This window comes from Gopherus evgoodei, unplaced genomic scaffold (genome assembly GCF_007399415.2).
Source record: "Gopherus evgoodei ecotype Sinaloan lineage unplaced genomic scaffold, rGopEvg1_v1.p scaffold_37_arrow_ctg1, whole genome shotgun sequence".
Classification (NCBI taxonomy): Eukaryota; Metazoa; Chordata; order Testudines; family Testudinidae; genus Gopherus; species Gopherus evgoodei.
Genome location: NW_022060049.1, coordinates 3,097,336 through 3,124,518, shown reverse-complemented (window position 1 = coordinate 3,124,518; position 27,183 = coordinate 3,097,336). Strand labels below are relative to the sequence as shown.

General features: G+C 50.7%; 1 protein-coding gene across 5 annotated transcripts in view; it reads left to right on the top strand.

Annotated features, from left to right (window-relative positions):
• The window catches only part of MAP2K7 (mitogen-activated protein kinase kinase 7), a 58,522-nt gene that overhangs the window by 18,829 nt on the left and 12,510 nt on the right, over window positions 1-27,183 (top strand). For 3 of the 5 annotated variants that reach the window (XM_030545361.1, XM_030545359.1, XM_030545362.1), the window contains 8 exons: window positions 18,047-18,188; window positions 18,725-18,791; window positions 19,522-19,635; window positions 20,214-20,333; window positions 20,605-20,712; window positions 21,269-21,448; window positions 22,170-22,250; window positions 24,196-24,338. In XM_030545361.1, coding sequence (XP_030401221.1) covers window positions 18,047-18,188; window positions 18,725-18,791; window positions 19,522-19,635; window positions 20,214-20,333; window positions 20,605-20,712; window positions 21,269-21,448; window positions 22,170-22,250; window positions 24,196-24,338 — 955 coding nt within the window. Of the gene's footprint in view, window positions 1-18,046; window positions 18,189-18,724; window positions 18,792-19,521; window positions 19,636-20,213; window positions 20,334-20,604; window positions 20,713-21,244; window positions 21,449-22,169; window positions 22,251-24,195; window positions 24,339-27,183 lie in introns of all 5 variants that reach the window. The other 2 variants (XM_030545360.1, XM_030545358.1) reach the window with 1 other exon arrangement.

Genomic DNA, 27,183 nt, shown 5'->3' with positions numbered 1-27,183 from the left:
GCTGGGGAGGCAGCTCTGCCTGTTGCCACATTCCTGAAGTTGCTGAAGTCAAGGGGCACAATACCCAGTCACACCCCACTTTTCCCTCTGCTTGAAGCAGGTAGGAACTTCTGGTCACTTTCATGGCACTTCTGCAGCTGCAGAGACGTGACCTCTGCTGCCTGCTTGGAGTGTGCCAATTGATCCTAGGAGATACCTATGGAAGTGCAGTTGTAGTCGTGGTGGGGTTACTGAGCCCATGCAGCTCACAAGGACTCTGAGCCCAGCTCTCTGTAGCTTCACTCCATCAGAGAGAGATGCCCCCATCCTGGTATATATATTTTTTTTAATGTCCCCTTTTACTCCTTGTTTGACCTCAGTTTTCTTTGTGTGTTTCTCTTTCATTCCTTTTGCCAGTTCCTTCCTTTTTGTGTTGATCTCAAGGCCTAGCAGCCCTTAGATGGGGGCCCTGACACAGGGTGTGGACATCCCTCAGTGCTAGGGTGGCTGAAGTACGAACAATCTTCATTAATTAAAATCCACCTTGAAAACTAGCTAGCAAATAGACAACACATGGAGCGTGTCTCCCTGGTGCTTAAATGCTGATAATGGGTGATGGGTTCAGAAACTCCCTGATCTCTAAGGAAAGCCATGGCACGTCATCCAGGACTGGAACCAGTTCACTGACAAAGTGGACTAGGAGAGCATCTGACTCTAGAATAGTATCAATGCAGGTGGGCTGCAAATCAGCCATCATCTCCCTCTCAATTCCAATCCAGTATTGAGGGAGCCTGGCTAAGATCGTCCAAAGTAGCTGGTGAATTTGTGTGACTCCATTTGGGGGCAAAGGGGAAGCAACCTGAGTTGTTTTCCACAAAAGGCTGAGCACCCCCTCCCTTCTGAAAATCAGATCCCTTTAAAGATCGCAGAAATTGTGCACTAAAATCACCTTTGAAAAACCCTTACCTCCTGATGTTTTTGTTTCAAAAGCAGCCTCTGATTTTTGTGCCCCCGACAGAAATGGGGGAGTCTCCCAGCACTCAGCTGTCTCTCTCTCTGGTTGTACCTGCAGAGCAGGCAGTGGTGAAGGCTGGGGTTTTGAAAGATCCTAAAGGAAATAGGTACCCAACTTTCACTGAATTTCAGTGGCATTTGGCCACTTTGCTCCTTTGGAAATCCTTGCCTAAACCCTGCAGAACATGGTACAGCCGCTGGCACAGTGGGGTCCATGTCTGGGGCTTCTAGATGATACTGCAATAGACGTGATAAAATATGTCCCACGTTCACTGATAAGTGGGTCTCAAACGTGGGATTTGCACCCAGTGCCCTCATAAAGAGTTGTCTTTCCTGCCTGCTAGAAAAGGGCCCCATCACTGGACGTTAGGAGCCTGAATACTTTGAGGAACTGGCTCAAAATCCCTAGTCAGACACATCAGGTTAATTCCTCCTTGCCTAGTGCAGGATTGTTCCCTACAGGGCCCTTGGGTGATCCCGTTTCAAACATCTCAAACAAAGATTTGTGTGTGTGTGTGTGGGGGGGGGAACAGGAGGTACCATTCCACATTGAATAGGTCAGACTGTCAGCAACCATTTTTCTCAGCATCAGCCTGAATTCCTCGTTAATACATTTCATCCTGTCACTCTCCCTGGCCATGCTGTGTGCTGCTTTGCCAGTGCTGGGGATTTGCTGTGATGCCAGCCACCAGTGGAAACCCCTTGCTGCAAGCCTTGGTTGGCCTTGACACAGTTTGACCTGTGTTCATGCTGCACCAGTGCAAACCACAGCTTTGCCAGCCTGTGCCAGTGGTGGGATTGGGACAAATAGACAAGACTTTGGCTGCCATTGTAACGCCCAAGTGACCTGCGGAAAGATGGCTTCTCTTGACCTCCTGTGGCTGCCTCTTAACGGCCCTCCTCACCCAGAGACCAAGTCTGGTTGGAGCAGTATGCAGCATCCCTCTTCCGCTTTGGGCACTGAGCCCAGCCCATGGGCAATTCCTGCAGGTCTGGGAGTCCCAACAGGCCAAGTTGCCTGCAGCTGTACCCTCCCGTGCGATCAGTCACAGGCTGTGACTACAGGAGTCTGTCTGCTCTTGTAGGACCACCGCCTCCCAAACCATGTTAGTTCTGCCGCCAGAAGCTTCCTTCATTCACCAGGGCTGCATACATACTGGAGGCTTTGTCAGCATAGCTCTCTTGCTGGGGGTGGGGTGGGGGGTGAGTGGGTGTCACCCCCTTGACCAAAACAGCTATTCCAGTATACGTTTTAAGTGTAGACCAGGCCTAAATGGTGGTTTTCTCTCTGCCCTTCTGTCCTACACGTACCCCTTTGGTTTCATGTTCACTGGCAGCCTCTCTGCTTCCTCCTCTGCCTCCTTTCTCTTCCACCCCCACCCTCACACCACTCCCTTTTAATTTAACCCCTCTGAGCATACACTGGAGTGGCTGACCTCTGCCTGCAGCATGTTTTCCCCTCCCTGCCTTGTTGGTTCTCCATCTGACAAACCGGGGAGCTGTTAGATTGCATGCCTGGACCGTAGAGTAGCATGCAGGCTTCGGGAATGGAGAGCATGAGCAAGGCGTGTGCTGTAGAAATGGAATGGGGGAAGGGCAGGTGGGAGGAGTCTGATTTTGAATCCTGGGGAGTGGGGAGGCTGAAGCAACCAGAGGGTGGGGGTGGGATTGGTGTTGGGGTGTTGCACGCTGAACCATATTGTGAAGAGATACTGATGGTAATAAAACCTGTGGGTCACAGGGATCAGTATTATAGACTCTAGCTCAACCACTAGGTATGGGTTGAAGGGAGGGGTGGCTGGGTGAAATTGGCTGGCCTGTGTCGTGCAGGTGGTTGGCTTGTTGGATCATAGTGGCCCCTTCTGGCAGTAGTGTCCCTAAACGTAGGATATCCTGTAGCCAGCCCATGCTCTGTTTTAACATAGGCGATTTAATCAGGAAAATGCCCAACTGCTCTTACATCGGAGCATCCTGGTGGCTCTTCTCTCCATCAGTTACTCTGCAGTTCGTTAGATGGGCAGGAGTGTGGACGTCCACTCCTTCTTCCCTAGCTCCCATCAAGCAGCCCTGCTTCCCTCTGCAGTCACAGGGAACGTGTCACTGGGGGTGTGGCTCTCTGATCCAGAATGATCCCTGATGTGCTCCCTAAATACCTTTGACACATCCCAGCCTATGGTTCTTGGCATGGAGGGCAGCTCCCTCCAGCCCTTGACCTGGGTGATCATTTTAATCCTGAATGTATGTGCAGGAAGCACCTTGGGTTATACAGTATGGACTCCCGTGCTCCATTCACACAGTCCTGGGGGGACTAGAGTCCAGGAAGCGCGGGGGCGGGCAGGATTTGATATATGCCCAAGGGATTTAGATGCATGAGCCCCTTGGAAAGTAAGTGGGAGCAGTGCTGCTGAATTCCTTGGGCACTTCAGAAAGTCTTTCCTAGAATCCCTAATAACCATTGAACAAGTGCATCCTTGCAGCCTTGGATTGGAAACCCCCTTTGTGTGGCTAGAGGCCTTTGCTACGTTTTATATGGAACTTGCCTTCTTAGGGCCAGATCCTCCATTGTGCAGAGTGACGGCAACCCCTGAGGTCATTGGAAGCGGCGAGCGCTCAGCTGCTCCCAGGATTGAGCCCCCGGGGCAGAACTCTCCTACCTGTACAGCAGCACAGGAGTCCTCGGCGTTCCCACTGCTGTGCATGGATGGGGAGCACATATCAGACTCGAGTGCTGCAGAGACTTTGGTCCAGTTTCTTTACTTGTACAAATCTGTTGATTCCAGTGTAGGTACCTAGCTTAGCTAGGCCAGGTTACACCAGCTGGCCCACGGCTTTCAGTAGAGCAACACCAGTTTATACCAGCTGGGGATTTGGCCCCATTGACTTCAATGATTTGAGATGGCTTTACACCAGTTGGGAATCTGGCCTTATTGATTCCAGTGGACAGATTCCAGTTTATACCGGCTGGGGACCTGTGCCCACTGACACCAATGGAAAGTACCAGTTCATGTCTGCTGGGGATCTGGCCACATGGACTCCAGTGGAAAGATGCTAGTTTACACTAGCTAGGGATCCGGATACTTGCCTACATTTTGGTAGTGGAGATCCCTCTCAAGCACATATAGCTGCCTGCAGAGCATTGTGACCCCAGACCTGTCTCCGTTTGCAGTCCCTGGTCAATGATTCCAGTGGGGCAGGACCAAGCTTTTAGCTACGTTAAAGGATCGTGTGAGTCTTGGGCTCTAGAAAGTCTGTCAGGGAATTTAGGTCTTAAATTTGTATTTTGTGGGAAAAACTGGCTCTACCAGCTGAGGTCAAACAGCTGCTTTCGCCTGAATTTCTTTTTCCTTACAGTGTTAAGTTTAGGTTTGATACCCAGTTGTACTGGGTGAAATTCGCCAGCCTTTGTTATGCAGCGGGTCAGACTAGAAAACCTTCTAAAACCATCCCCTATGTCAGACTGAAACACAGCTGTGGTGTGATCCTAGCTCACAATCAGAAAGTGAAACTGACTTAACAAAATAAAAATGCCGCGTGAAACTGACTGGCTGTTTCACTGTCTGTGAGACACCAAAAAAAACATGGACTAAATGGTGAAAAGCAAAATGAGACTGAAACATTCTTTGTTCTAATCAGCTTAGCAACTGTCATAGGGCGACTGGCCCCTTTAAGAGGGGGCTGGTTCCAGGGCACCTGCACTGATACCTGCTTCCCAGTTGGGTGTAAGGTATGCACCTGGGCGTTATAAATGCAGGTGGGTATTGACAGAGGCCGACCGACACTGTGGGGATTAAAGGCTCCTGGACAGACCTGTTACAAGGCCCTAGTGCCTTCTCTTATGTCCAGTTGGGAAGCAAGTATCAGTCCAGATGCACTAGATCTTGCCCCCTCTTAAAGGGGCCAGTCATCTTGTGTCAGTAAACACATGTAAGGGTCCTTATCATGTAGGAAACGAGACTAGATGATCACATCCAGGTACTTTTAAGAACAATTCGTTGTGTCCTCCAGCGGTTCAGTCCTACGAGGTGCTGAGAACTCCATCGGCTTTGCTGGGTCAGATCCAGCATGCTCAGCGCTGGAGCTGGGCGGGAAATGATTTTCTTGTCCTGTGAGAGTTTTCAAGATTTTGGCATTTTTCCATGTTCCAAAGCAGGATGAAAAGTCAAAATTGAGAAAATTTTCACAAATGTTCAGTAACCTGGGGGGAAACAGTTTGATTTGTGTCAATCACAGTGTTTTGTTTCGATCAGTTCAAAATGCTTGATTTTTATTTTAGCCTTTTAAATCTTTGTAGTATAAATTAACTAAAATTTTGAACCAGAAAGTCATTTTGAACTGAACTGTAAAAAGGGACCTTTCAACAATTTGTATTTTTTCCCAAAGATATTTTGAAGCAGGAGATGTGGTGACCAAACCTTTCCCATGCACACTTTCAGTTTTGACAAGAAAACGTTTTGTCAGAAACTTCTCAACATGTTCCCTGGAGGCAGGATTGGGCCCAATGGGTTTATCCTGTTTTGTAACTGTATTCGCTACAATGGTACCTTGTGCCTTCATTAGAATGCGGTGTGTATTAATGGAGCACGTTGGCCCTCTCCCCCTAAAAAAGGAGACATTATTAAAGATGAAGGAATACAGCTTACCCTGGAGAGAGAGAACCCGCTACAGGGGCAAACCTCAGATTCCTAATACTGCCCTGCTTAGAAAAATGGCTGTCAGATTCTCTACATTGTCCCGGGCTGTGTCTTTTTTTCAGGGATGCTAATCCTGCAGGGTCCAGTGCAGTCAGATTGCATGTCAGGAGAAAGAGCCTGCCTCTGTGTTACTGAATACTGCTCCTGTTTCCTTTACAAAGCCAGCCGTGGAATGCATCCCATCGAAACCGATGCTGTTCAGGAGTTGCTCTATCGCGCAGCTATTCCTTGAGCAAATCAAAAGGTTCAGGGGAGGCTGTGAAGCCGGATTACCCAGGCAGTGCATCAAATCCTGTTTGCTAAAGCTCCATTAAAATAGTATAAGCAGTAGGATGTCTCGGTTTTCATCATGGCCTGATTCCTGAGGGATTTGCCCAGCAGCTGCCTCGTTTTTCCTTTATAACCAAGGGGTTTAACAGTTGTCTGCAGTAATGCCACTTGGCAAACATTCCTACTGCCTCCCTTGGAGGCTGGGTTATAGGGCAGCATTATCCTTGTTTTGCTGTTGGGTAACCAAGCCGCCAATCTGCCCAAGGCCATGCAGTCAGGCCAGCTCTTCCAGAACTGACTGGTGGTTTTGGGTGCCAGCTTTGAGATGACTTAGATGAGGGTTATTCTCATTCAGCCAGTGGAGAAGGGGATTTGTTCCATGGTCTTGCAGCAAGAAGGTGGGATGAGAATCTGGAATCCCAGTATCATTCCCCTGCTCCAACCAGTAGATACCACTCCCCTCCCAGAGCCAGGAACAGAACCTAAAAGTGCTGACTGCCAGCTCCCCACCTCTAACCTCCTAGGTCTCATGGCTCCTCACAGAGCCAGGAGATAGAACCCATAATAGTGTGGTACCAGCTTCCAGAGGAAATTAGACAAATGGAGGGGGCTCAGAGCAGGTCACTTGGATGTAGCTCTTTGGGGTAAAGCCTGTCTGTGTTTTCTGTTTGTACAGCACCTGGCACAATGGGGTCCTGATCCCTGAGTGGGGCTGGTAGATGCTGCAAGGCTCCATTGTTAGAGGTGCTGGATGCCCCTAGCTCCTGTAAACCCTAAGTGGAATTGTGGGTGCTGAAATTCAAGTCACATCTGCAAATTTTGGCCTGTTTCAGAGCTAGGCCTTAGATCCCAGCTCTGGTCTCAGGCCTAACCTACTACCGGGTGCCACCCCTCAGAATTAGATCTCCTAGCCAGACCCTCTGTGAGGTAGTATCTTCTCCCCTTTGGACAACTGGGTGAGATGCAATTAAAGGGACAGTTTCAGACCTGGTCTGTGTTTAAAAAGCAGTGATTTTCAGGCCTTTTCCACAAGTGGGGATTTCAGCCATCGATTGGCAGCAGCGCAGCAAACCACTGACGCAGCCCCCACCTCCTCCGTGCCAGGCCGGGTTGACCTGGTGTGAACCGGGCTCAGGCTGTCAACACAGTGGTGCAGTAACTGAGGCGAACCCACTGTGTAGACAGGGCATTGGCAGACTCCCCAAGGCCTCCTGCCAAGTTTTGTGGTTTTATAGCACGTGGCTCAGCAGATCAGCCACTTCCCTGGGAATCAGGACACCTGAGTTTTGTTCCCGACTCCGCCATTGAACTGCTATGTGACCTGTGAATCACTTCCCTGCTCTGTGCCTCAGTTTCCCCTCTGTCTATTTAGAATGTGTGCTTTCAGGGGCAGGGAAAATCTCTCATCGTGTCTGCAGCACCCAGCATGATGGGGGTCCCAAGCTTGATCGGGGACAAGGGGGATCTACAGCATCTGGCCCAATGGGACCCTGATCTCACTGGGGTCTGTGCAGCACGCAGCACAGGCCCTTCCCCTGTTTGTTGGAAGAACCCAGGCAAACAAAGGTGGAAACAGACACCTCTGAACCTGAGCAGGTAGAAAGTGATGTCAGATGCACAAAGCAAATAAACTGGGGAAGAACAGAGAGTGGCATTTTGTCTCTGGTCTCGTAGCCGCAGTGAGCAAGGGCTTTCCCTGTGGCAGTGGAAGGGAGGTGTTCAATGCTGGCAGGAAGCTGTTATGAGTTGCCAACTGTTGCCCAGTAGGTGAGTGGCGGAGCAGGTAGGAGTCCTGGCTGCCCGTCTTCTGTGCTAAGCACTAGCGCTCCCTTTGCCATCTGCACTGTGGTTTCACAGCCCAGCATTTGGGAACCAGGTCTCTTCCAGGCTCAGCTGGGGCCAGAGTTTTCGAGTACCTAGCGCTCCTCTTGAGCTGGGGCGGAAGTGTGGCTGACTGCAGCACATCCTGGGCTGGGATACAATGGGTATAAGTTCTAGTCCCATCTGTGCTCTGCTTTGGGACCTTGGGTGTACCATGGCCCCTCTCAGTTTCCCCATATGTGAAATGGGTATAATACTGCCCTCTCTTGTGATCTACTGGTAGAAAGTGCAATGGAAGAGCTAAGTGTGAACTGCTTGGAACTAGGAGCATTTTCTATGGAGCTCAGAATTAATAATATATATTTATATTACAATCAGTGCCATAGGGCTTCAGTTGAGATCAGGACCCTCATACGCTGGGCACAGCATGCAGAGACAGACAGTCTATGCCACAGAGATCTTATGGTTTAATCAGACAAGACAGGCTAAGGGTGGGAGGGAAAACAGAAGCACAGATAGGGGGAAGTAACTTGTCTAGGACCTTGCAGTAAATCAGTGGCAGAGTTGGCACCAGAACTCAGATCTCCAGCTGCCCTAGCTGCTGCACCACCCTGTCAGAGCCAAAGTCCACTCAAGTTGATTTAATTTAAGTTAATTGGGCTTGGAATCGGATGCTATTGAAGTCCTTGGGTTGTGGTACACTTTGGATCATGACATGGTGGAGGGGAGGTGGTTGCTTGCATAGATGGGGAGAGAACTTTACACACCTTGACAAGCAGCAGTTAAAACCAGAGGGAACATGCCAACGCAGTTTATCATTAAAAACCAGTGGGCAGAGTCCTCAGCCAGTGTAACCCAGCATGGATTCACTAGCATCAATAGCACTACCCTGATTGACACCGCTGGAGGGTTTGGCCCTATAGTTTTAGTGAGGTGGGACCTTTCAAAGTGAGCCTTGAGTGATCTTAAAGGTCCAGGAGGAATTGGATCACTTCACATGGGAGCGGAGCGTTTTCAAGTCCTGGCTTGAGCAGTTTTCCATTCTAGTATTGCAGCACTTGGATACACCAGCAAGTGTGGAAGCAAATTTATAAAGGGAGCATTGACTTGTGGTTAGGAGAAATTCAGCGAAAGAGACTGAGCCAGAACTCTTGGGTTCTACTTCTGGTTCTGCTGGGCAAGTCTCTCCCTGATGGCCCTTCTGTATCAGGTGGATAATACTTACTCGGCTTGTCAGAGCTCATTTGCTGCTGTGTTTTGAGATCCTCTGATGGCAGGAGCGTAAAGTATTTTTGTTTGGTAACTCTTCAAGCTATTGAAATTGACCAGATTCAAGCTGCTTCGGGGCAATGTGGGAAAATGGTTCTTTGACCTGTGTGTGGGAATTGGGTTCTGGGTCAGTCAATGGGCATTAGATGTCTTTGTTTGAAAGGCTCAGGGTCCCTTCACCAGCTCTCCTATCCAGGTAGCTGCAGCCCCTCCTCCCTGGGCACAACATGCTTTGAACCCTCATCTAATAGCCCTGCAGTCTCAGGTTGCCAGCTGTTGCAGTTCCGTACCTGGCCTTGCCCTTGGGGCGAGGGGAGTTCCCTTCAGCCCAGGTTAACAGCATAGGATAGTTTGGCTTGGCCACTGAAAGCTGGCATGGGGAGTTTCTGGAAATTATTTGAGGTGGGATGATTTTAGCAAGCTCCTGCTTGCAGTAAGCTGCATAATAAGTACCGAGGGCCAGATTCCACTCTGCTGAGCTGCGGTAACTCCACTCACCTCTGGGGCGATGCCTGGGGCAGAGGGAGGCCAGAATGTGGCATCAACTTTCTAGCCAAAGTGCAACCCATCGAGTTCTACAATCAGCCTCCCTACCTTCAACAAGGGGGCACAGTCTGTGGGTGGAGGAGGGACTACATGTCCCAGCATGCTGTGCTCCACCTTCAGGGACCTGGCAGCAGTGTATGCTGGAATCTGTGGTCTCTTGAGGACAGCTCCTCCTGCTTGGGCAGTGAGGTCTGGATGTGAGCTGCAGGTCCCTCCTGCAAGCAGAGGCCGTAGCGCTGGGTTCTGGCACGTGAGTGGGAAGAAGTTCAGAAGGGGTGTCCCACGCAGGTTCTGAGCTGTTGAGCGTGTGCACCAGCTACTCTCTGCCTCGTGTGGTTCCCCTTCCCCACTATGCGGGAGGGGCTGTTTTATTTCAAGACTGTGGGAGGATTCGGTCCTTCCCCTCTTCCCCGTTACCAGGGTGGTATCGAATGTGGTACAGCCGGGTAACAACCGCAGTGACCTCCCTGCATGTTCGTGGACTTGCCCCAGTAAAACTTTGCCTCAAACTTCCAAGGCCAAACAATGGGCCTTGGTTTCTCTTCTCATTCTGACAGGTTCCCAGCCTTTCGGTGGCAGAGCTCCCTTGTTAACATGGGGACAAACAGTTTATGTTGAAACTGATTCAGGAAATTGACACACCTGAAGAAGCTCCCTCTCCGAGCACTTCCTTAAATCTCACTCAAGGGACTCCTTATATTTAAGGCATGCTGCCAGCCTGTGCCAGTTGGCTGAATTACAGCAGACCATGCTGTGGCATAGCGGGGAGTGTGGGCAGCAGGCTGGGGACATAACCTTATTCCCAGATTTGGACCTTAGCGTCCAAAATATGGGGGTTAGCATGACAGCCTCCAAGCTTAGTTACCAGCTTGGACCTGGTACTTGCTGCCACCACCCAAAAAATTAGAGTGTTTTGGGGCACTCTGGTCCCCCTGAAAAACCTTCCCTGGGGACCCCAAGACTCAAATCCCTTGAGTCTCACAACAAAGGGAAATAATCCTGTTTCCCTTCCCCCCTCCAGGTGCTCCTGGAGAGATACACAGACACAAGCTCTGTGAATCCAAACAGAGTGATTCCCCCTCTCCGTTCCCAATCCTGGAACAAAAGCCCTTTCCTCTTCACCCAGAGGAAATGCAAAATCAGGCTAGCAATCCAACACACAGCTCTCCCCTTGATTTCTTCCTCCCACCAATTTCCTGGTGAGTACAGACTTAATTTCCCTGAAGTAAAGAAAAACTCCAACAGGTCTTAAAAGAAACTTTATATAAAAAAGAAAGAAAAAATACAAATGTTCTCTCTGTATTAAGATGATACAACACAGGGTCAATTGCTTAAAAGAATATTGAATAAACAGCCTTATTCAAAAGAATACAAATCAAAGCATTCCAGCACTTATATTCATGTAAATACCAAGAAAAGAAACCATATAACTTACTATCTGATCTCTTTGTCCTTACACTTAGAAACAGAAGACTAGAAAGTAGAAAGTACTTCTCCAAAGCTCAGAGACAGCAGGAAGACAGACAAAAGACTCAGACACACAATTCCCTCCACCCAAGTTGAAAAAATCCAGTTTCCTGATTGGTTCTCTGGTCAGGTGTTTCAGGTGAAAGAGACATTAACCCTTAGCTATCTGTTTATGACACGCCCCCCAAATTGCAGACAGTGGGGAAGCTCACTGGCGGCAATTTTCTTCTAGAACTTGAAAATAAACAGATTAATACAACACATGCACCTTTACATATACTACTAAGTATATAACTAACAGACTTTTACATTTTAAGAACACTTGTTAACTACTGGATTCTGGGAAACTCTCACGGGAGAGTGCATCAGCAACTTTGTTAGAAGCTCCTGTGATGTGTTGAATTTCAAAATCAAAATCTTGGAGAGCTAAACTCCAACGAAGAAGTTTCTTGTTGTTCCCCTTGGCAGTATGAAGCCACTTTAGTGCAGCATGGTCAGTTTGTAGTTGGAACCGCCGTCCCCAAACATATGGGCGTAGCTTTTCCAGGGCGTACACAATGGCATAGCATTCCTTTTCACTGACTGACCAGTGACTTTCCCTCTCAGACAGTTTCTTGCTGAGGAACACGACAGGATGGAAGTTGTGATCTGTTGCTTCCTGCATGAGTACTGCTCCTATACCACGCTCAGATGCATCCGTGGTTACTAGGAATGGCTTGTCAAAGTCCGGGGCCCTGAGTACAGGGTCAGACATGAGCGTTGCCTTAAGCTGGGTAAAGGCTTTTTGACACTCATTAGTCCACTTAACGGCATTTGGCTGGGTCTTTTTGGTTAGGTCGGTCAATGGGGCAGCGATTTGGCTGTAGTGTGGTACAAATCGCCTGTAGTATCCGGCCAAGCCTAAGAAGGATTGGACCTGTTTTTTTGACCTTGGGACAGGCCACTTTTGGATAGCATCCACCTTGGCCTGTAGGGGGTTTATGGTTCCTCGACCCACCTGGTGCCCCAGGTAAGTCACTCTGTTTTGGCCTATTGACACTTTTTGGCCTTAACAGTTAGTCCTGCCTGCCTGATGCGCTCAAAGACCTTTTCCAGGTGTAGTAGGTGTTCTGGCCAGGAGTCTGAAAAAATGGCCACATCATCGAGGTAGGCAACTGCGAATTCTCCCAGTCCAGCTAGTAGACCATCTACCAGCCTCTGGAAGGTGGCGGGTGCATTTCGAAGGCCGAAAGGAAGGACATTGAATTCATACACCCCCGCATGGGTGACGAATGCTGACCTCTCCTTGGCAGGTTCATCTAGCGGTACTTGCCAGTACCCCTTGGTTAAGTCTATTGTAGAGATGAACTGGGCACGTCCCAACTTTTCCAATAGCTCATCAGTACGTGGCATCGGATAGTTGTCCGGACGAGTTACAGCATTTAGCTTACGGTAGTCCACGCAAAAGCGTATTTCCCCATCTGGTTTGGGTACCAGAACCACTGGAGATGCCCATGCACTGGTAGATGGGCGGATTATACCCATTTGTAGCATGTTCTGGATCTCCCGTTCTATAGCAGCTTGGGCATGAGGAGACACCCGGTAGGGTGGGGTTCTGATTGGGTGAGCATTACCTGTATTAATGGAGTGGTATGCCCGTTCAGTCCGTCCTGGGGTGGCTGAGAACAATGGGGCGAAGCTAGTGCACAGCTCCTTGATTTGTTGCCGCTGCAGACGTTCCAGGGTGGTTGAGAGGTTTACCTCTTCCACGCCACCGTCTTTTTTTCCGTCGTAGTAGACACCGTCAGGCCACTCAGCATCATCTCCCTGGACTGTAAACTGACAAACCTGTAAGTCTCTGGAATAGAAAGGCTTGAGAGAATTAACATGGTACACTTTAGGCTTTAGTGAGGAATTGGGAAATGCTATGAGGTAGTTCACAGCTCCCAGGCGCTCTTGGACCGTGAATGGCCCTTCCCATGATGCTTCCATCTTATGGGCCTGTTGCGCCTTCAAGACCATAACCTGGTCTCCTACCTTGAAGGAACGTTCTCTGGCATGTCTGTCATACCAGGCCTTTTGCTCTTCTTGAGCATCCTTTAGGTTCTCTCTAGCAAGGGCTAAAGAGTGTCGGAGGGTGCTTTGTAGGTTGCTTACAAAGTCCAGAATGTTAGTTCCTGGAGAAGGCGTAAACCCCTCCCATTGCTGCTTCACCAACTGTAAAGGCCCCTTAACCTCGTGACCATACACAAGTTCAAATGGTGAAAACCCTAAACTGGGATGTGGTACAGCCCTGTAGGCAAACAGCAACTGCTGCAACACTAGGTCCCAATTATTGGAGAATTCGTTGATGAATTTTCGTATCATGGCCCCCAAAGTTCCATTGAACCTTTCCACCAGGCCATTGGTTTGATGGTGGTACGGGGTGGCAACCAAGTGATTCACCCCATGAGTTTCCCACAGTTTTTCCATGGTCCCTGCCAGGAAATTAGACCCTGAATCTGTAAGGATGTCAGAGGGCCAACCTACCCTGGCAAAGATGTCTGTTAGGGCCAGGCACACAGTGTTAGCCCTGGTGTTGCCTAGAGCTACTGCTTCTGGCCATCGGGTAGCAAAGTCCACTAAAGTCAGTACATACTGCTTTCCTCTGGGCGTCTTTTTTGGGAAAGGGCCCAGAATATCCACAGCTACTCGCTGAAATGGGACCTCAATTATGGGGAGTGGCTGGAGAGGGGCCTTGACCTGGTCTTGAGGCTTACCTACTCTTTGGCATACCTCACAAGACCGGACATACTTGGCAACATCCTTGCCCATCCCCTCCCAGTGGAAGGACTTCCCCAACCGGTCCTTGGTTCTGTTCACCCCAGCATGGCCACTGGGATGATCATGGGCTAAGCTTAAGAGCTTCCCCCGGTACTTAGTTGGAACCACCAACTGTTTTTGCGGCTGCCATTCTTCCCGGTGTCCACCAGAAAGAATTTCCTTGTATAAAAGTCCTTGGTCTATAACAAACTGGGATCGATTAGAAGAGCTGAGAGGCGGTGGGGTGCTCCGTGCCGCCGCCCACGCTTTCTGAAGGCTGTCATCTGCTTCCTGCTCAGCCTGGAACTGTTCCCTTGAGGCTGGGGTCACCAGTTCTTCCTCAGACTGTGGACTTGGGCTTGGTCCCTCTGGAAGCGATGTAGGTGATGGGGTTGTTTCCGTTGCTGGTGAACCGCTCTCCGCTGGTGCACCTGAGGGTATTTCAGGCTCTGGCTGAGCCTTTTGGGTATGGCTGTCGTGTGCTTCTGCCAGTTCTGGCTCGCTGGCGCCCTCTGGCGTTGAGTTTGAAGATGTGGTTGCACTTGCTGGTGCTGGTTGCTGTTCCAGTTCCGGGCCTGGGACTGGAGATGCTGTGGCTGTTTCAGTGGTATGCATGGAATCCGGGTCCACTACCTCTGTCTGGGTCTCTGGTAACACAGACGGGGCCTCTGTGGACGGCTCAGGAACAGGAATGGGTCTGGAAGCTTGCCTGGTTTGGCTACGTGTAACCATTCCCACTCTCTTGGCCCGCCTCACCTGGTTGGCCAAGTCTTCCCCCAGTAGCATGGGGATAGGATAATTGTCATAGACTGCAAAAGTCCACATTCCTGACCAGCCTTTGTACTGGACAGGCAGTTGAGCTGTAGGCAAGTCTACAGCTTGTGACATGAAGGGGTAAATTGTAACTTTGGCCTTTGGGTTGATGAATTTGGGGTCAACGAAGGATTGGTGGATAGCTGACACTTGTGCCCCCGTGTCTCTCCACGCAGTAACCTTCTTTCCGCCCACTCTCAAATTTTCCCTTCGCTCCAAGGGTATTTGAGAGGCATCCGGGCCTGGGGATCTTTGGTGTGATGGTGGTGTAATGAATTGCACTCGCATGGTGTTCTTGGGACAGTTGGCCTTGATATGTCCCAGTTCATTACACTTAAAGCATCTTCCATCTGATGGGTCACTGGGCCGAGGTGAGTTACTGGAGACTGGTGAGGTTGAAGAGTAGGGTATCTGTGGCTTTACTTGGGTGGTATGGAGGGTCTTTGGCTGTCCTCGGTTGTAGGGTTTATGGTCTGTGTGCCCCCTGGGGTAATCGTTCCCCTTGACAGTAGCTTTTTTGCTTTCTGCCAGTTCCATCCATTTGGCTCCAATCTCCCCCGCCTCAGCGATAGTTTTGGGATTTCTATCTTGTATGTACCGTGTGATGTCTTCAGGAACACCATCCAAGAACTGCTCCATTGTATGAGGAGGTTCACTTCTTCCAAGGTTTGAATGTTGTTTCCTGTTAACCAGGCCTCATAGTTTTTTGCAATGTAGTAGGCGTGTTTGGGAATGACACCTCTGGTTTCCACTTTTGGGTTCTGAAGCGCCGACGGGCATGATCTGGGGTTATCCCCATTCTGTATCTGGCCTTGGTTTGAAAAAGTTTATAGTCATTCATTTGCTGCTTAGGCATTTCAGCTGCCACCTCTGCTAAAGGTCCACTGAGGTGTGGCCTTAATTCTACCATGTACTGGTCTTCGGGGATGCTGTACCCAAGACAGGCTCTTTCAAAATTTTCCAAGAAGGCCTCGGTGTCATCACCTGCCTTGTAGGTGGGAAATTTCCTGTGCTGTGGAGCAATAATGGGCGATGGGTTGTTAGGATTGGCTGGAGTCTGTTGCTTAGCCTTTTCTAATTCCATGGCCTGTTGGTGGGCTTCCCTCTGGAGTTCTATCTGTCTTCTGTGGGCTAACTCTTCTTCTTCTAGTTTTCTTTTGTGTGCTGCCTCTTGGGCTGCCTGTTCTCTTTGGAAGGCTGCCAGTTTGAGGCTTTCTTCCTTTTCTTTTATCTCCATCTCTTTTTGTTTTATTTCTAGTTCCTGTTTGTGTTTTTCCATCTCTCGCCTGTGTTCAGCTTCTTTGAATTGGTCTTCGGCCTCCATTTTTGTCCTGGTAGACATGGTTCCTGTTTTCTTGTGTTGGGGTGCCCTCCGGTGTTTCTCTTTTGAACTGCAGGCTCTGTTGCCTCCTGAAGTCTGCCTAGCAACAGTGCTTTTTTCCTTTTCTCTCTCTAGCTAATGTTCAATGAAGGGAAACCAGAAAAACCACTTTATTTGCATGCATATAAGTGCTGCTACTTGCCTCCTAATGGGAGGGCTATTGCATGACAAAAGACCCTCAACAGTCTTCTCGCTTAACATGCAAACCACAAACTGCTAGAGAGAGCAGAAAAAAAAAAAATTCTCTCTGGTTCCCTTTTAAAACCAAACTGTTTCTCTCTGCTAAAAAGCCCTTAGCAGAGAAAAGAAAAATATAATATTCCTACTGGCTTCTGGATTCTGTCTATATCCCGCCGCTGCCACTCATGACATAACCTTATTCCCAGATTTGGACCTTAGCGTCCAAAATATGGGGGTTAGCATGACAGCCTCCAAGCTTAGTTACCAGCTTGGACCTGGTACTTGCTGCCACCACCCAAAAAATTAGAGTGTTTTGGGGCACTCTGGTCCCCCTGAAAAACCTTCCCTGGGGACCCCAAGACTCAAATCCCTTGAGTCTCACAACAAAGGGAAATAATCCTGTTTCCCTTCCCCCCTCCAGGTGCTCCTGGAGAGATACACAGACACAAGCTCTGTGAATCCAAACAGAGTGATTCCCCCTCTCCGTTCCCAATCCTGGAACAAAAGCCCTTTCCTCTTCACCCAGAGGAAATGCAAAATCAGGCTAGCAATCCAACACACAGCTCTCCCCTTGATTTCTTCCTCCCACCAATTTCCTGGTGAGTACAGACTTAATTTCCCTGAAGTAAAGAAAAACTCCAACAGGTCTTAAAAGAAACTTTATATAAAAAAGAAAGAAAAAATACAAATGTTCTCTCTGTATTAAGATGATACAACACAGGGTCAATTGCTTAAAAGAATATTGAATAAACAGCCTTATTCAAAAGAATACAAATCAAAGCATTTCCAGCACTTATATTCATGTAAATACCAAAGAAAAGAAACCATATAACTTACTATCTGATCTCTTTGTCCTTACACTTAGAAACAGAAGACTAGAAAGTAGAAAGTACTTTTCCAAAGCTCAGAGACAGCAGGAAGACAGACAAAAGACTCAGACACACAATTCCCTCCACCCCAAGTTGAAAAAATCCAGTTTCCTGATTGGTTCTCTGGTCAGGTGTTTCAGGTGAAAGAGACATTAACCCTTAGCTATCTGTTTATGACAGTGGGCAGCAGGCTGGGAGTCAGGGCTGAGAATTGCAAAAGCGACTAGGGGGATTTAGCTACACAACGCCCATTGTGTGGTTAAATCTCAGGCTAGGATGCCTGGGTTCCCTGCCCTAACTTGCGGTGGCCTCGGACAAATCACCCAGCTGCCTCAGTCTCTCTGCTTCAGTGCCCAGGCTATAAACCCACCCGGATTAGCTGATCTAAGAAAGGGTCAGAATCATTTGCATTGACCAATCTGCAGACCAAACCCAGCAGTATCCTGTGTGTCCGTGTGCATCTAGCACTTGGGATTCCAGCACAGTCACTCCCAACAGCTGTTAACCACTTTGCTGAGGCCTGGGTTGAGCAACCCTAGTATGAGAGAAAACCAGGCATTTGCAGTCTGTGTGGGAAAATCTGCTATATCGAACCATGGAACTTAAATGCCAAGAAGTCCTATTATGTCTTACCTGACCTGTAACCCCATGGAGGTCAGTTCAACATAGTTCCCTACAATCTGCTCCAGGGTGGCATGGCCCGGGCGAGGGGAAGGGTTGGTGCTGTGCTTTCCAGCAGCTAGTGGCTTTGCTCTGTGATGGGCACAGTGTCAGCGAAGGGGCCTGTTGGAAGCCAGGGTGCTGGCTGTAGGTATCACATCCCCCTTCAGCGAGGCCCCCACAACCCCATGCAAGACAGACAGGGATCTGGGGCTATAAGATGCAGCAGGCAGGGGGGTTCTCTGGAGCAGAGTGTGGAAAGGGACCCAGGCATCCGAGTCCCTTACTCTCGCTCACTCCCACAGCCCTGCAGCTCCCTCTGGCGAATGATGGCAGCAGCCGCTCCTCTTCCTCGGAGAACTCTCCCCAGCATCAAACGCACCAGCCGCGCCGCCCCTTGCTGGGCCTGCCCCAGCCATCCTTCCCCATCCCCAGGAGCATGGAGAGGTAAGCAGTGGGAAAAGGCCACCACCTCCCAAGTGGTGGTGATGGGGCTGAACTAAGGAAACCCCTGGGGCTGCAGTTCTTGGCCTGGCCAGCTGGCTCCCTCTCCAGGGTACTGTGTGTAAAGCAGGAACTGCACCAATCACCTATTTTGTGTATATGTCCTGTAAACTGGTGTTGCGGGCCTGCAGGCTCGGCCAATGAGGAGTAGCGGGCCAGCTGGCTCGGCCAGTGGGGTGGAGCAGACCCACTAGCCTGGCCAATGAGGTCGAGCAGGCCACCTGACTCAGCCAGTGAGATTTGCCTGACTTTATTCTGATGGGCTAGCCAGCTCACTGGGCTAATCCAATGCCACAGGGCGGGGGGCACTAGACTTGATGGGCCTGCTGTTACAGGTGGGTTGAGGTCCTCAGCCAGTGCCCAGCTTGGACTCTGATCTGGTCCCCAGTAACTGTCAGGGGAGCTCCTCCTCCTCAGAGCCAGAGTCACTTGATTTGGTATGTTGTCTTCATCCAAACTTTCTCCACTTGTCTCTCTAGTATAGAGATAGACCAGAAGCTGCAGGAAATCATGAAGCAAACGGGTTACCTGACCATAGGAGGGCAGGTGAGTTGGAAGAAGTGTAAAGGGATCGTATTCTCAGTGCTGCCCCATCAGTAGAACTGTAGGTGCCAACTAGTGCAGAGTATCCCTGATTTGTATCAGTTTTCCTGTCCTAAACTGTTGTGTGGAATTGTGCTTTAAAAAGCTGCCAAGTCCCACCCCAAAGGTGGCTGCATTTCAATTTTGGGCAAGCATTCCCTGTTTATTGTTGCTCTGCACTGGTAAACAGCTGCCAAGTCCCATGCCTGAGGTGGGTGTGTTTCACGGCTGGTTGAGTGAGCCCAGTGGTGTTGCCGTGCAGCTATTAAACAGCGCCTGTGCAGCGTCCCAGAAGTGGCTGCTGTTCTGTGTTCAGTTTGGCTCTGGCTTGAGACAAAATCCTCTGCCCTAGAACAGGCTTCAGGAGGGCAAGCGTCCCCCACATCCCCCACCACATGCATATGCTGCCCATGATCGGGATGCCCATCCTGCAGGAAGAGGGGAACTGAGGTTTCCCTGCCCTTTCGATTTCCATTGTGGGTTAGAGAACAGGCAGGTGGGTGCAATGCGGGGCCATAGAGAATCTAGTGTGCTGGTCAGCGAAGCCTGTTACACCACTGGCTGGCATACCTATCATGGAGGTTACCCTGGGGAGTTGTCCTAGCTCAGAGTTGTCTCCTGGTCCCCTGCGTCTAGACGTGGGCTCTGCTGTATGGCCCCTCCTGTAACCCTGTGCGTGTGTGTCTTGGTGCAGCGGTACCAAGCAGAGATCAATGACTTGGAGAACCTGGGCGAGATTGGCAGCGGGACATGTGGTCAGGTGTGGAAGATGCGGTTCAAGAAAACAGGACACATCATAGCCGTGAAGGTGAGCATTGAGGGCAGGGCTTACGAACAGACCGAGCAAGGTGTGAATAGTTCCATCAGGAAGGGAGGGGGTGATGTTTAAGGGGAGAGCAGAAAACAGCGGGTCAGGACTCCTGGGCTCTGTTCCCATTTTTGAAAGGGGAGTAGTGTCTGGTGGTCAGAGCAGGGTGGTGCTGCACATCAGGACTTCTGGGTCCTATTTCCAGCTCTGGGAGAGGGGTGGGGTCTGGTAGTTAGAGCTTCGGGGGGCAGGGCTGGCCTTCTGGGTTCTGTTCTTGCCTTTCACTGGGGGGTGGTGTCTAGAGGTTGGAAGAGGGGGGTCTTGAAGCCAAGACTTCACTGCCTTCATGTGACCTTGAGCAAGTCATGTCCCATGTCTGTGCCTCAGTTTCCCCACCTCCGAGCTGGAGATAACGCTGCCCTATGTGGGTGGGGAATCATCTGCGTTAATTAACAAAGGGTTATGTGGTCCCCTGCGTGGCAGGGCAGAGCAGAGCAGGTGTCACTGTTCACCCCTGCAGTCGGCTCTCAGCCCATAGAGCCGCTCTGTAATCCCCACTTGTTGTCTGGTCCCCACAGCAAATGCGCCGCTCAGGTAACAAGGAGGAGAACAAGAGGATCCTGATGGACCTGGATGTGGTGCTGAAAAGCCACGACTGCCCCTACATTGTCCAGTGCTTCGGGACCTTCATCACCAATGTAAGAGCCCCCTGCAGTCACGCTGCAGCTCTCCATCTCCCCCTTGTGGCTGCATGCCCTGGCTACAGCCTTGAGCTGTCAGAGCTGGGTCTTCCAGTTCAGGCAGCTGAGGCTTGTACTTGTAGAGAGGTCCCGGGTTTGATTTCCGCTGCCGCCCCGAAGAGCGGTGCGACGTTACCCAAAGCCGCCACCTCCTTTCCGCACAATTGTCCGGAAAGCCAAGCGTACGTCGTGCCCCCAGTAACCCGGCCTTGGTCTCCCTCCCACACAGACAGACGTCTTCATTGCCATGGAGCTGATGGGCACGTGTGCGGAGAAGCTCAAGAAACGCATCCAGGGGCCCATCCCTGAGAGGATCCTGGGGAAGATGACGGTGGCGGTGAGTTCTGGTGGAGCGAGGTGGGGGAAGGGCAAGTGGGGCTGGATGCAGAATGATGGGCACCTGCCAAACCTTTCCCCACGTGAGCATCTGGGAGGGACCTGATCCACCACTGGCCTCTCCCGTTTGGCAGCTGGGTTGGCTTTGCACAGACAGGGTCTGTGCTGGAAAGGGGCTCCCAAAGGGAGAGATCTCTCGCCTCAGGGGCTTGTTCCCGCTGATCTCTGCACAGCAGCCCATGCACGCCAGGGGCTTGGTCCTGCAATCCGATCTCATCAGCATGAGAGGGGCTGGCTCCTCCCTTCTCCGGGACAGGAATTCTGGGATTGATGGGCTGAGAACTGAGCTCTCGGTGCCAGGTGTGCTCTCTGCAGAGCTGTGTACAAAGGGGCTGACCTCTCCCTGCTGCATATCGAGCCTGGCATCTCTTTAGCGTTTCTAGCTGGCCCCTCCTTTTGCTGATCCTCCTGCGGTGAGCCCAGGGAGCAGGTGAGTGCAGTGGGCTGACTATGGGAGACGCCATCTCTATCAGCATGGGGTGGCCGTGTCCTTTCAGATCGTTAAGGCGCTCTACTACCTGAAGGAGAAGCACGGCGTCATCCATCGGGACGTCAAACCCTCCAACATTCTGCTAGACGAGAGGGGGCAGATCAAGCTGTGTGACTTCGGGATCAGCGGGAGGCTGGTGGACTCGAAGGCCAAGACCCGGAGTGCGGGCTGTGCGGCGTACATGGCGGTGAGGGCTGGGTCGTGCCATGGCTTGGAGAGGGTGCTGCTGGGCCTCAGGCTGCCTGTGCGCTAATTGGCACCTGTGGGTGGTATCTTGGGATGGGAACCCCTTTAATCTTGCCTGCTGTGTAGGGTGAGGCTTGGTTGGTATTGCGATGGGAGACCTCTGAAGAGTGGCCAGCTGAAGCAGCTCTCCAGAGTGGCTCTAGGGGGTGCTGTCCTGCTTGAGATGACATAAGTGAGCCAAGATCTAAAGACTCCTGCCCTGGATCCTCAGCTGGTGTGAATGGATACAGCTCTGGTGATTCCAGTGGATCTGTGCTGATTTAAGCAAGCCATGGATCTGTCTTTAATGACTCTATGGCCTATTTATACCAGCTGAGAATCTGGCCCCCTCTGCGTGCCCCAGTGTGCTTGGCCTAATTTCAGCCAGGTAATTCCTCCCGTTAGCCCAAACTTTAAACTTAAAATGAGTTAAATGAGTCCTATTGACTTCATTGATATGCACATTAGAAATCTGTACATAGATTCACTTCCCAGGCTACATTGCAGCATTGCTGTGTGGCTGTTATGCAGCTGCCTTGCTCCACCTCAGAGCTGGCTGCATATCAGTAGAGAATGGCGTGATTTTATAATCTCAATCTGTAATAGGCATGTGCTGTAATGTAAGATCCTCTCCTCCTGGTAAGCACCACTGGACTGAGAGTGTATTGACCTTTCTTTTCCAGCCTGAAAGGATAGACCCTCCTGATCCCACCAAACCAGACTACGATATCCGAGCGGATGTGTGGAGCCTGGGCATCTCACTGGTGAGTGAAGTCCCTTCTTTACTTTCTCATGCAAAATGCTACTTTGAACTCGATGCCAAGATTTGCCACTAGGGGCTCAGTGATCTTGAGACAGCCAAAGTCCCTTGGCAGAGTAAGGGCAGGGCTGATCAGCTGCTGGGTTTTATCTCCAGCTGGTTGGCAAGGTTTCACCAGCGTGTTTTTTCTGTCAGAAAATACTGATCCATGGAAATGGAAACTTCCCACACGGCCATGTTGGGCTCAACACACCCCCGCCCGCCCCCAAAAAAATACCCACGACAAAAATGTTTTGAAAATGGCAAAACGTCCCATTTTGATCTTTCAGCCCAAGTGGCTTTTTGTTTCTAAACTTATGTTGTGGTGTGTGTGTGTGTATGTGTATATATATATGTTTTAATTTAAACGGTCCTAACAAAAGTGAAATGTTTCAAAGTTATTTTCAGCTTTTCAGTTTGTGAAAAAAATGGCGATTTTTAGTTTTTTGTCCTGATTCAGGTTCAGAAAAAAATTTGAAATGTTGGTCTGGGAAATTCTAGCCCAACCAGCTCTGCTTTTACCATTGGCCAACTCAATGTCTCTTCATCTATTGAGGAAGATACAAGGACGGACCCATAGCTGGTTTGCGTGGGTGAGGGATGCAGGTTCTCGGACAGCCCTGCGATCTATCTCAAACTTTGGGCACTCCTGTTCTTAAAAGGAATTGCCTCAGCAAGAGGAATGCAGAAGATAGGCTGGTCTTGTGGTTCGAGCAGCGCCATGGGGCTCAAGAGTCCTGGGTTCAAATTCCACCTCTGCAACTGACTCCCTATATGACCTTGAGCAAATCACATCATTCCTCTGTGCCTCAGTTTCCTACCCACAAAATGGGTATAATGACCCTTCCTGTTGTCTGTCTTGTCTGTTTAGTGTGGGAGCTCTTTGGGGCAGAGACTGTCTCTCACTCTGTGTCTGTGCACTGCCTGGCATAATGGGGCCTCAATTTCAGTGGGGCCTTTTGGCACCGCCATAATATTCCTACTAACCTAGTTTTGGAAGTGTTAATATCTTTTTAAGATAAAAAGTTCCCCTCGCATCAGTGAAACCAGGACACACGCCTTTGTCTCTAGGGCCGTAGGACCAGAAAGCAAAACTGACGAGAAATCAAGCTAAACAAACCTGACTAGGGCCAGTGCCAAAGCTAAATAAAACGCAACAGGACAAATCTGTAGGAAAAAGACCAGATATTCAGATAATCTCAGGGGTGAAAAACATGAACCAAAACATTCACACCAGGGTGCCTGAAGCTAGCCTGGTAGGAAGACACCTCCTATTTCAGTGGGAGTCAGATCAGCCCTCTAAATCCCTAGGAATAAGTGAGCTAATGCCAAACATCTGTTTAGCTTAACAAAGAGAAGGGGTGACTCGATCAGAGTCTGTAAGTGCCTGTGTGGGGCACAGAAATTTGACAGTAACAAGCTCTTCTGTCGAACACGGTTCTGACAAGATCCACTGGCCGGAAGTTGAAGCTGGACAAAGTCAGTCTGGAAACAAGGCACAAATGTTTAACGCTGAGGGTGGTTAACCAAGGGAGCGACTTACTCAGGGCCATGGTGGATTCTCTACTGAGTGTTCTTTGGATCTGCATTGGCTTGTCCTGCTCTAGTTCAAACAGGGTTTACTCTGAGGAAGTCCTGTGGCCTGTGTTTTACAGGAGGTCAGACTGGATTCCTTCTGGCCTGGGAGTCTGTACATCTATGAATTACACTAGGCCCCTGTCTGCATTTTAGGCACTTGGATACCTTTGTAATTTCGTAATGATTAGGCCCCTAATTTCCAGAGGTCTGAGCCCCCACAAATCTCATTGCATTTGATGGAAGTAGCACAGGATCGTAGATAGAGCACATGGACTGTCTCTAAGCTCCCTGATTCCATTTTAACCCTTGCTTTCCCACCTCCCTCCTTGCAGGTCGAACTGGCTACCGGTCAGTTTCCCTACAAGAACTGTAAAACGGACTTTGAGGTGCTCACCAAGGTCTTGCAGGAAGATCCTCCCCTGCTCCCAAACAACATGAGCTTCTCCGTGGACTTTCAGTCCTTTGTTAAAGACTGGTGAGTGACGACCACACTGCTGGGGAGCTGAGGCCCGATTCGTGGGCCCCTGAGCCCAGTAGGGGAGAACCAATCTGCTGCATCTATGGGGCAGTGTCAGCTGCTGAGGAGCCATGCCTTGGTCAGAGCTTAAACTGCCCCTGAGCCTGTACTGTTTCAGTAGATGTGACTCAGTGAGTGATCTCCTAAGTAAATGGCACAGGGGCTCCCATACCCTGGCCAGGGGCACCATTTAGGGAGAGGGGCACCTGCTCCCCCTTTGTTTTGTATCACAGCAGAGCAGGGGCACACTTCAGATTTTGGTAGGGGTACCCCCATGCCCTCCCTAAAAGGCACCTCTGCAGGCCAGCTCTGCAACGCAGCATGTCAGGCTTGCGCTGTCAGACCCTGTGCCCCTTCTCCAGGGAGTGGCTCCGGCTAGGGCTGCTCTTCATGGCGGGGTTGCTGATAACGGTGCTACAAGTGCTAGATGGCAGCTGGTGGAAAGGGCAGAAGGAGAATGGGCTGTGTCCCGGCGAGTTACGTGAAGCAGCTGGAGGTATGAGACCGGCTGTACGGAGTGCCTGGGGGGCAGGGGGCATGGGGGCTAGGGCCACGAGGGAATTTAGGGGAGATGGGGATACATGAGCATCAGCATAAGGGGTGCATGAATAGGGCCATGTGACATGCAAAGTGCTGTACGGATCTGTGCCGTAAGGGTCCATGTCGGCAGTTAGCTCAGGGTGGAGCTGTTGCCTTCCCAAAGCCGTGGTCCGGCCGTGCACCACTGGCTTGCTCACACTCCCCAACCCGTGTGCAGGGCTGAAGCCTGGCAGAGCAGTGTCACCAGCCTGGGCCTTGGCCCTTCCCAGCACTGGGGGAGTGCAGGCACCTGGGGTTAAGGCTCTCATTAAAGTTGCTATTCACCAGTTGTACCCACCAGAGCAGTGGCTCTCAACTTTCCAGACTACTGGACCCCTTTCAGGCGGCTGATTTGTCTTGCATACCCTGAGTTTCACCTCACTTAAAAACTACTTGCTTACAAAGTCAGACATGAAAATACAAGTGTCACAGCTGCACTACTACTGAAAAACTGCTCGCTTTCCCATGTCCCCCATATAATTGTTATCCCAAGAAAATAAAAACCAGCAGGATCTTATTCAGGGGGATAAGGCGATATGCCACATTTATTGTGAATACAGGTCCCAAGATCCCATCTCAGACAAGCCCGAGCAAAGACTGTGGAAGTTACAGGGTGGAAGCACTTGGTGCACAGGGATTTGTTATGCTGATGTCAGAAGTAAGAGCTGAACGGCTGGTTCTTCTTCGTATGCTTGCTCATATCGATTCCAATTAGGTGTGCGCGCGCCGCGTGCATGTTCGCCGGAAGATTTTTACCCTAGCAACACTCGGTGGGTCGGCTGGGCGCCCCCTGGCGTGGCGCCGCTGTGGCATCGGCTATATACCCCTGCCGACCCAACCGCCCCTCAGTTCCTTCTTACTGCCCGTGTCGATCGTTGGAACTGTGGAGTGTGGTTTTACTGACCTCCACCTCCCTAGCTACTCGTAGTTCTCTAGTTATTTTTTTGTGTATATAGTTCAAAGTTATATATTTATAGTTAATTTTTATCTTTCATAGTGTATAGTTAAGAGGGGTTTGGGTATTAGCCCCTTCCCCGCACCCGGTGCCAGGGCCCATGCCCGGTTCACCGGATTTCAAACCGTGCTCGGCCTGTCACAAGCCGATGCCGACAGGAGATCCACACGACTCCTGTCTTAAGTGCTTCGGGGAATCTCACCTGACAGACTTGTCGCATTTGCAAGGCTTTTAAGCCGAGAACAAAAAAGGAGCGAGACTTTCAGCTAAAACAGCTCCTCATGGAGGCGGTTCTACCCCTCCGCCTTCGGCACCGAGCGCTGGTCAATCGGCGGGCAGAAGCGCCTCCTCGGCACCGGACCGCACCGGTACTGCCAAGGCCTCTCAGCACCGGCCGTCGCGGGCACCGAAGTTGACTCGGCACCACTCCCTCTCCCCAAGGTTGAGAGAACCTAAGACTCCTGCTGCTTCCGTGCCACCTGCACCGCAGCCAGAGAGCTCGTCTAAGTCAGATTGCCTGGCACCGACACCTGCCGTGGCACCGATGACGTCGGCATCGTTGATTCCGGTCCCACAAGGGTCCTCGAGTCTGGTGCCTGTCAGCTCCCCATGAGCTGTGGTTGAGCTTACTATTCCATCTAGGCCAGAGACATTCTCAACGGCGAGGGATCTGATTGCCATGACAGAATCGATGCTGCTTCAACCCCTGGCACCGCCGGTGAGGGTAATACAATCTGTCGGCAAGCCTGCCTTGATAAGACCATCCTCTGTTGGCACAGCAGAGCGGCACCGTTCACGATCACGGTCTCGCAGACGTTCTAGGTCCCGTCGGCGCTTCCGCTCCCAAAGCCGCTCGCAGTCCCGGCACTGTTCTCCTCCTCGGTACCGGTCGCACTCCTGGTACAGTTCAGTATCCCGTTCGCTGGCCCGCTACTCTCGGCACCGTTCCAGCTCCCGGCACTGCTCCAGGCACCGTGACTCCCGTAGCCGCTCCCAATGTTGAGCCTCGAGATCTCAGTCGACCTCCCGGCAGCGCTCCGGTCCCAGGTCCCAGTCTCGTTCCCAGTACCAGTATGCCTCCTGGTACCGGTCCCCGGTGCTGAGTAGAGCAAGGTCCGCTAGAGACAGAGACTCTGCCCAGGGCTTTTCAGCCCCTCCATGTCCATCCAGAAATGCATCAGTGTCGTCCCACGTGGACAGCTCTTATGCACAGGACCGTGATTCCGATGTGCCCTCCAGAGTCTTCCAAGAGACCCAGGCCCAGGACCA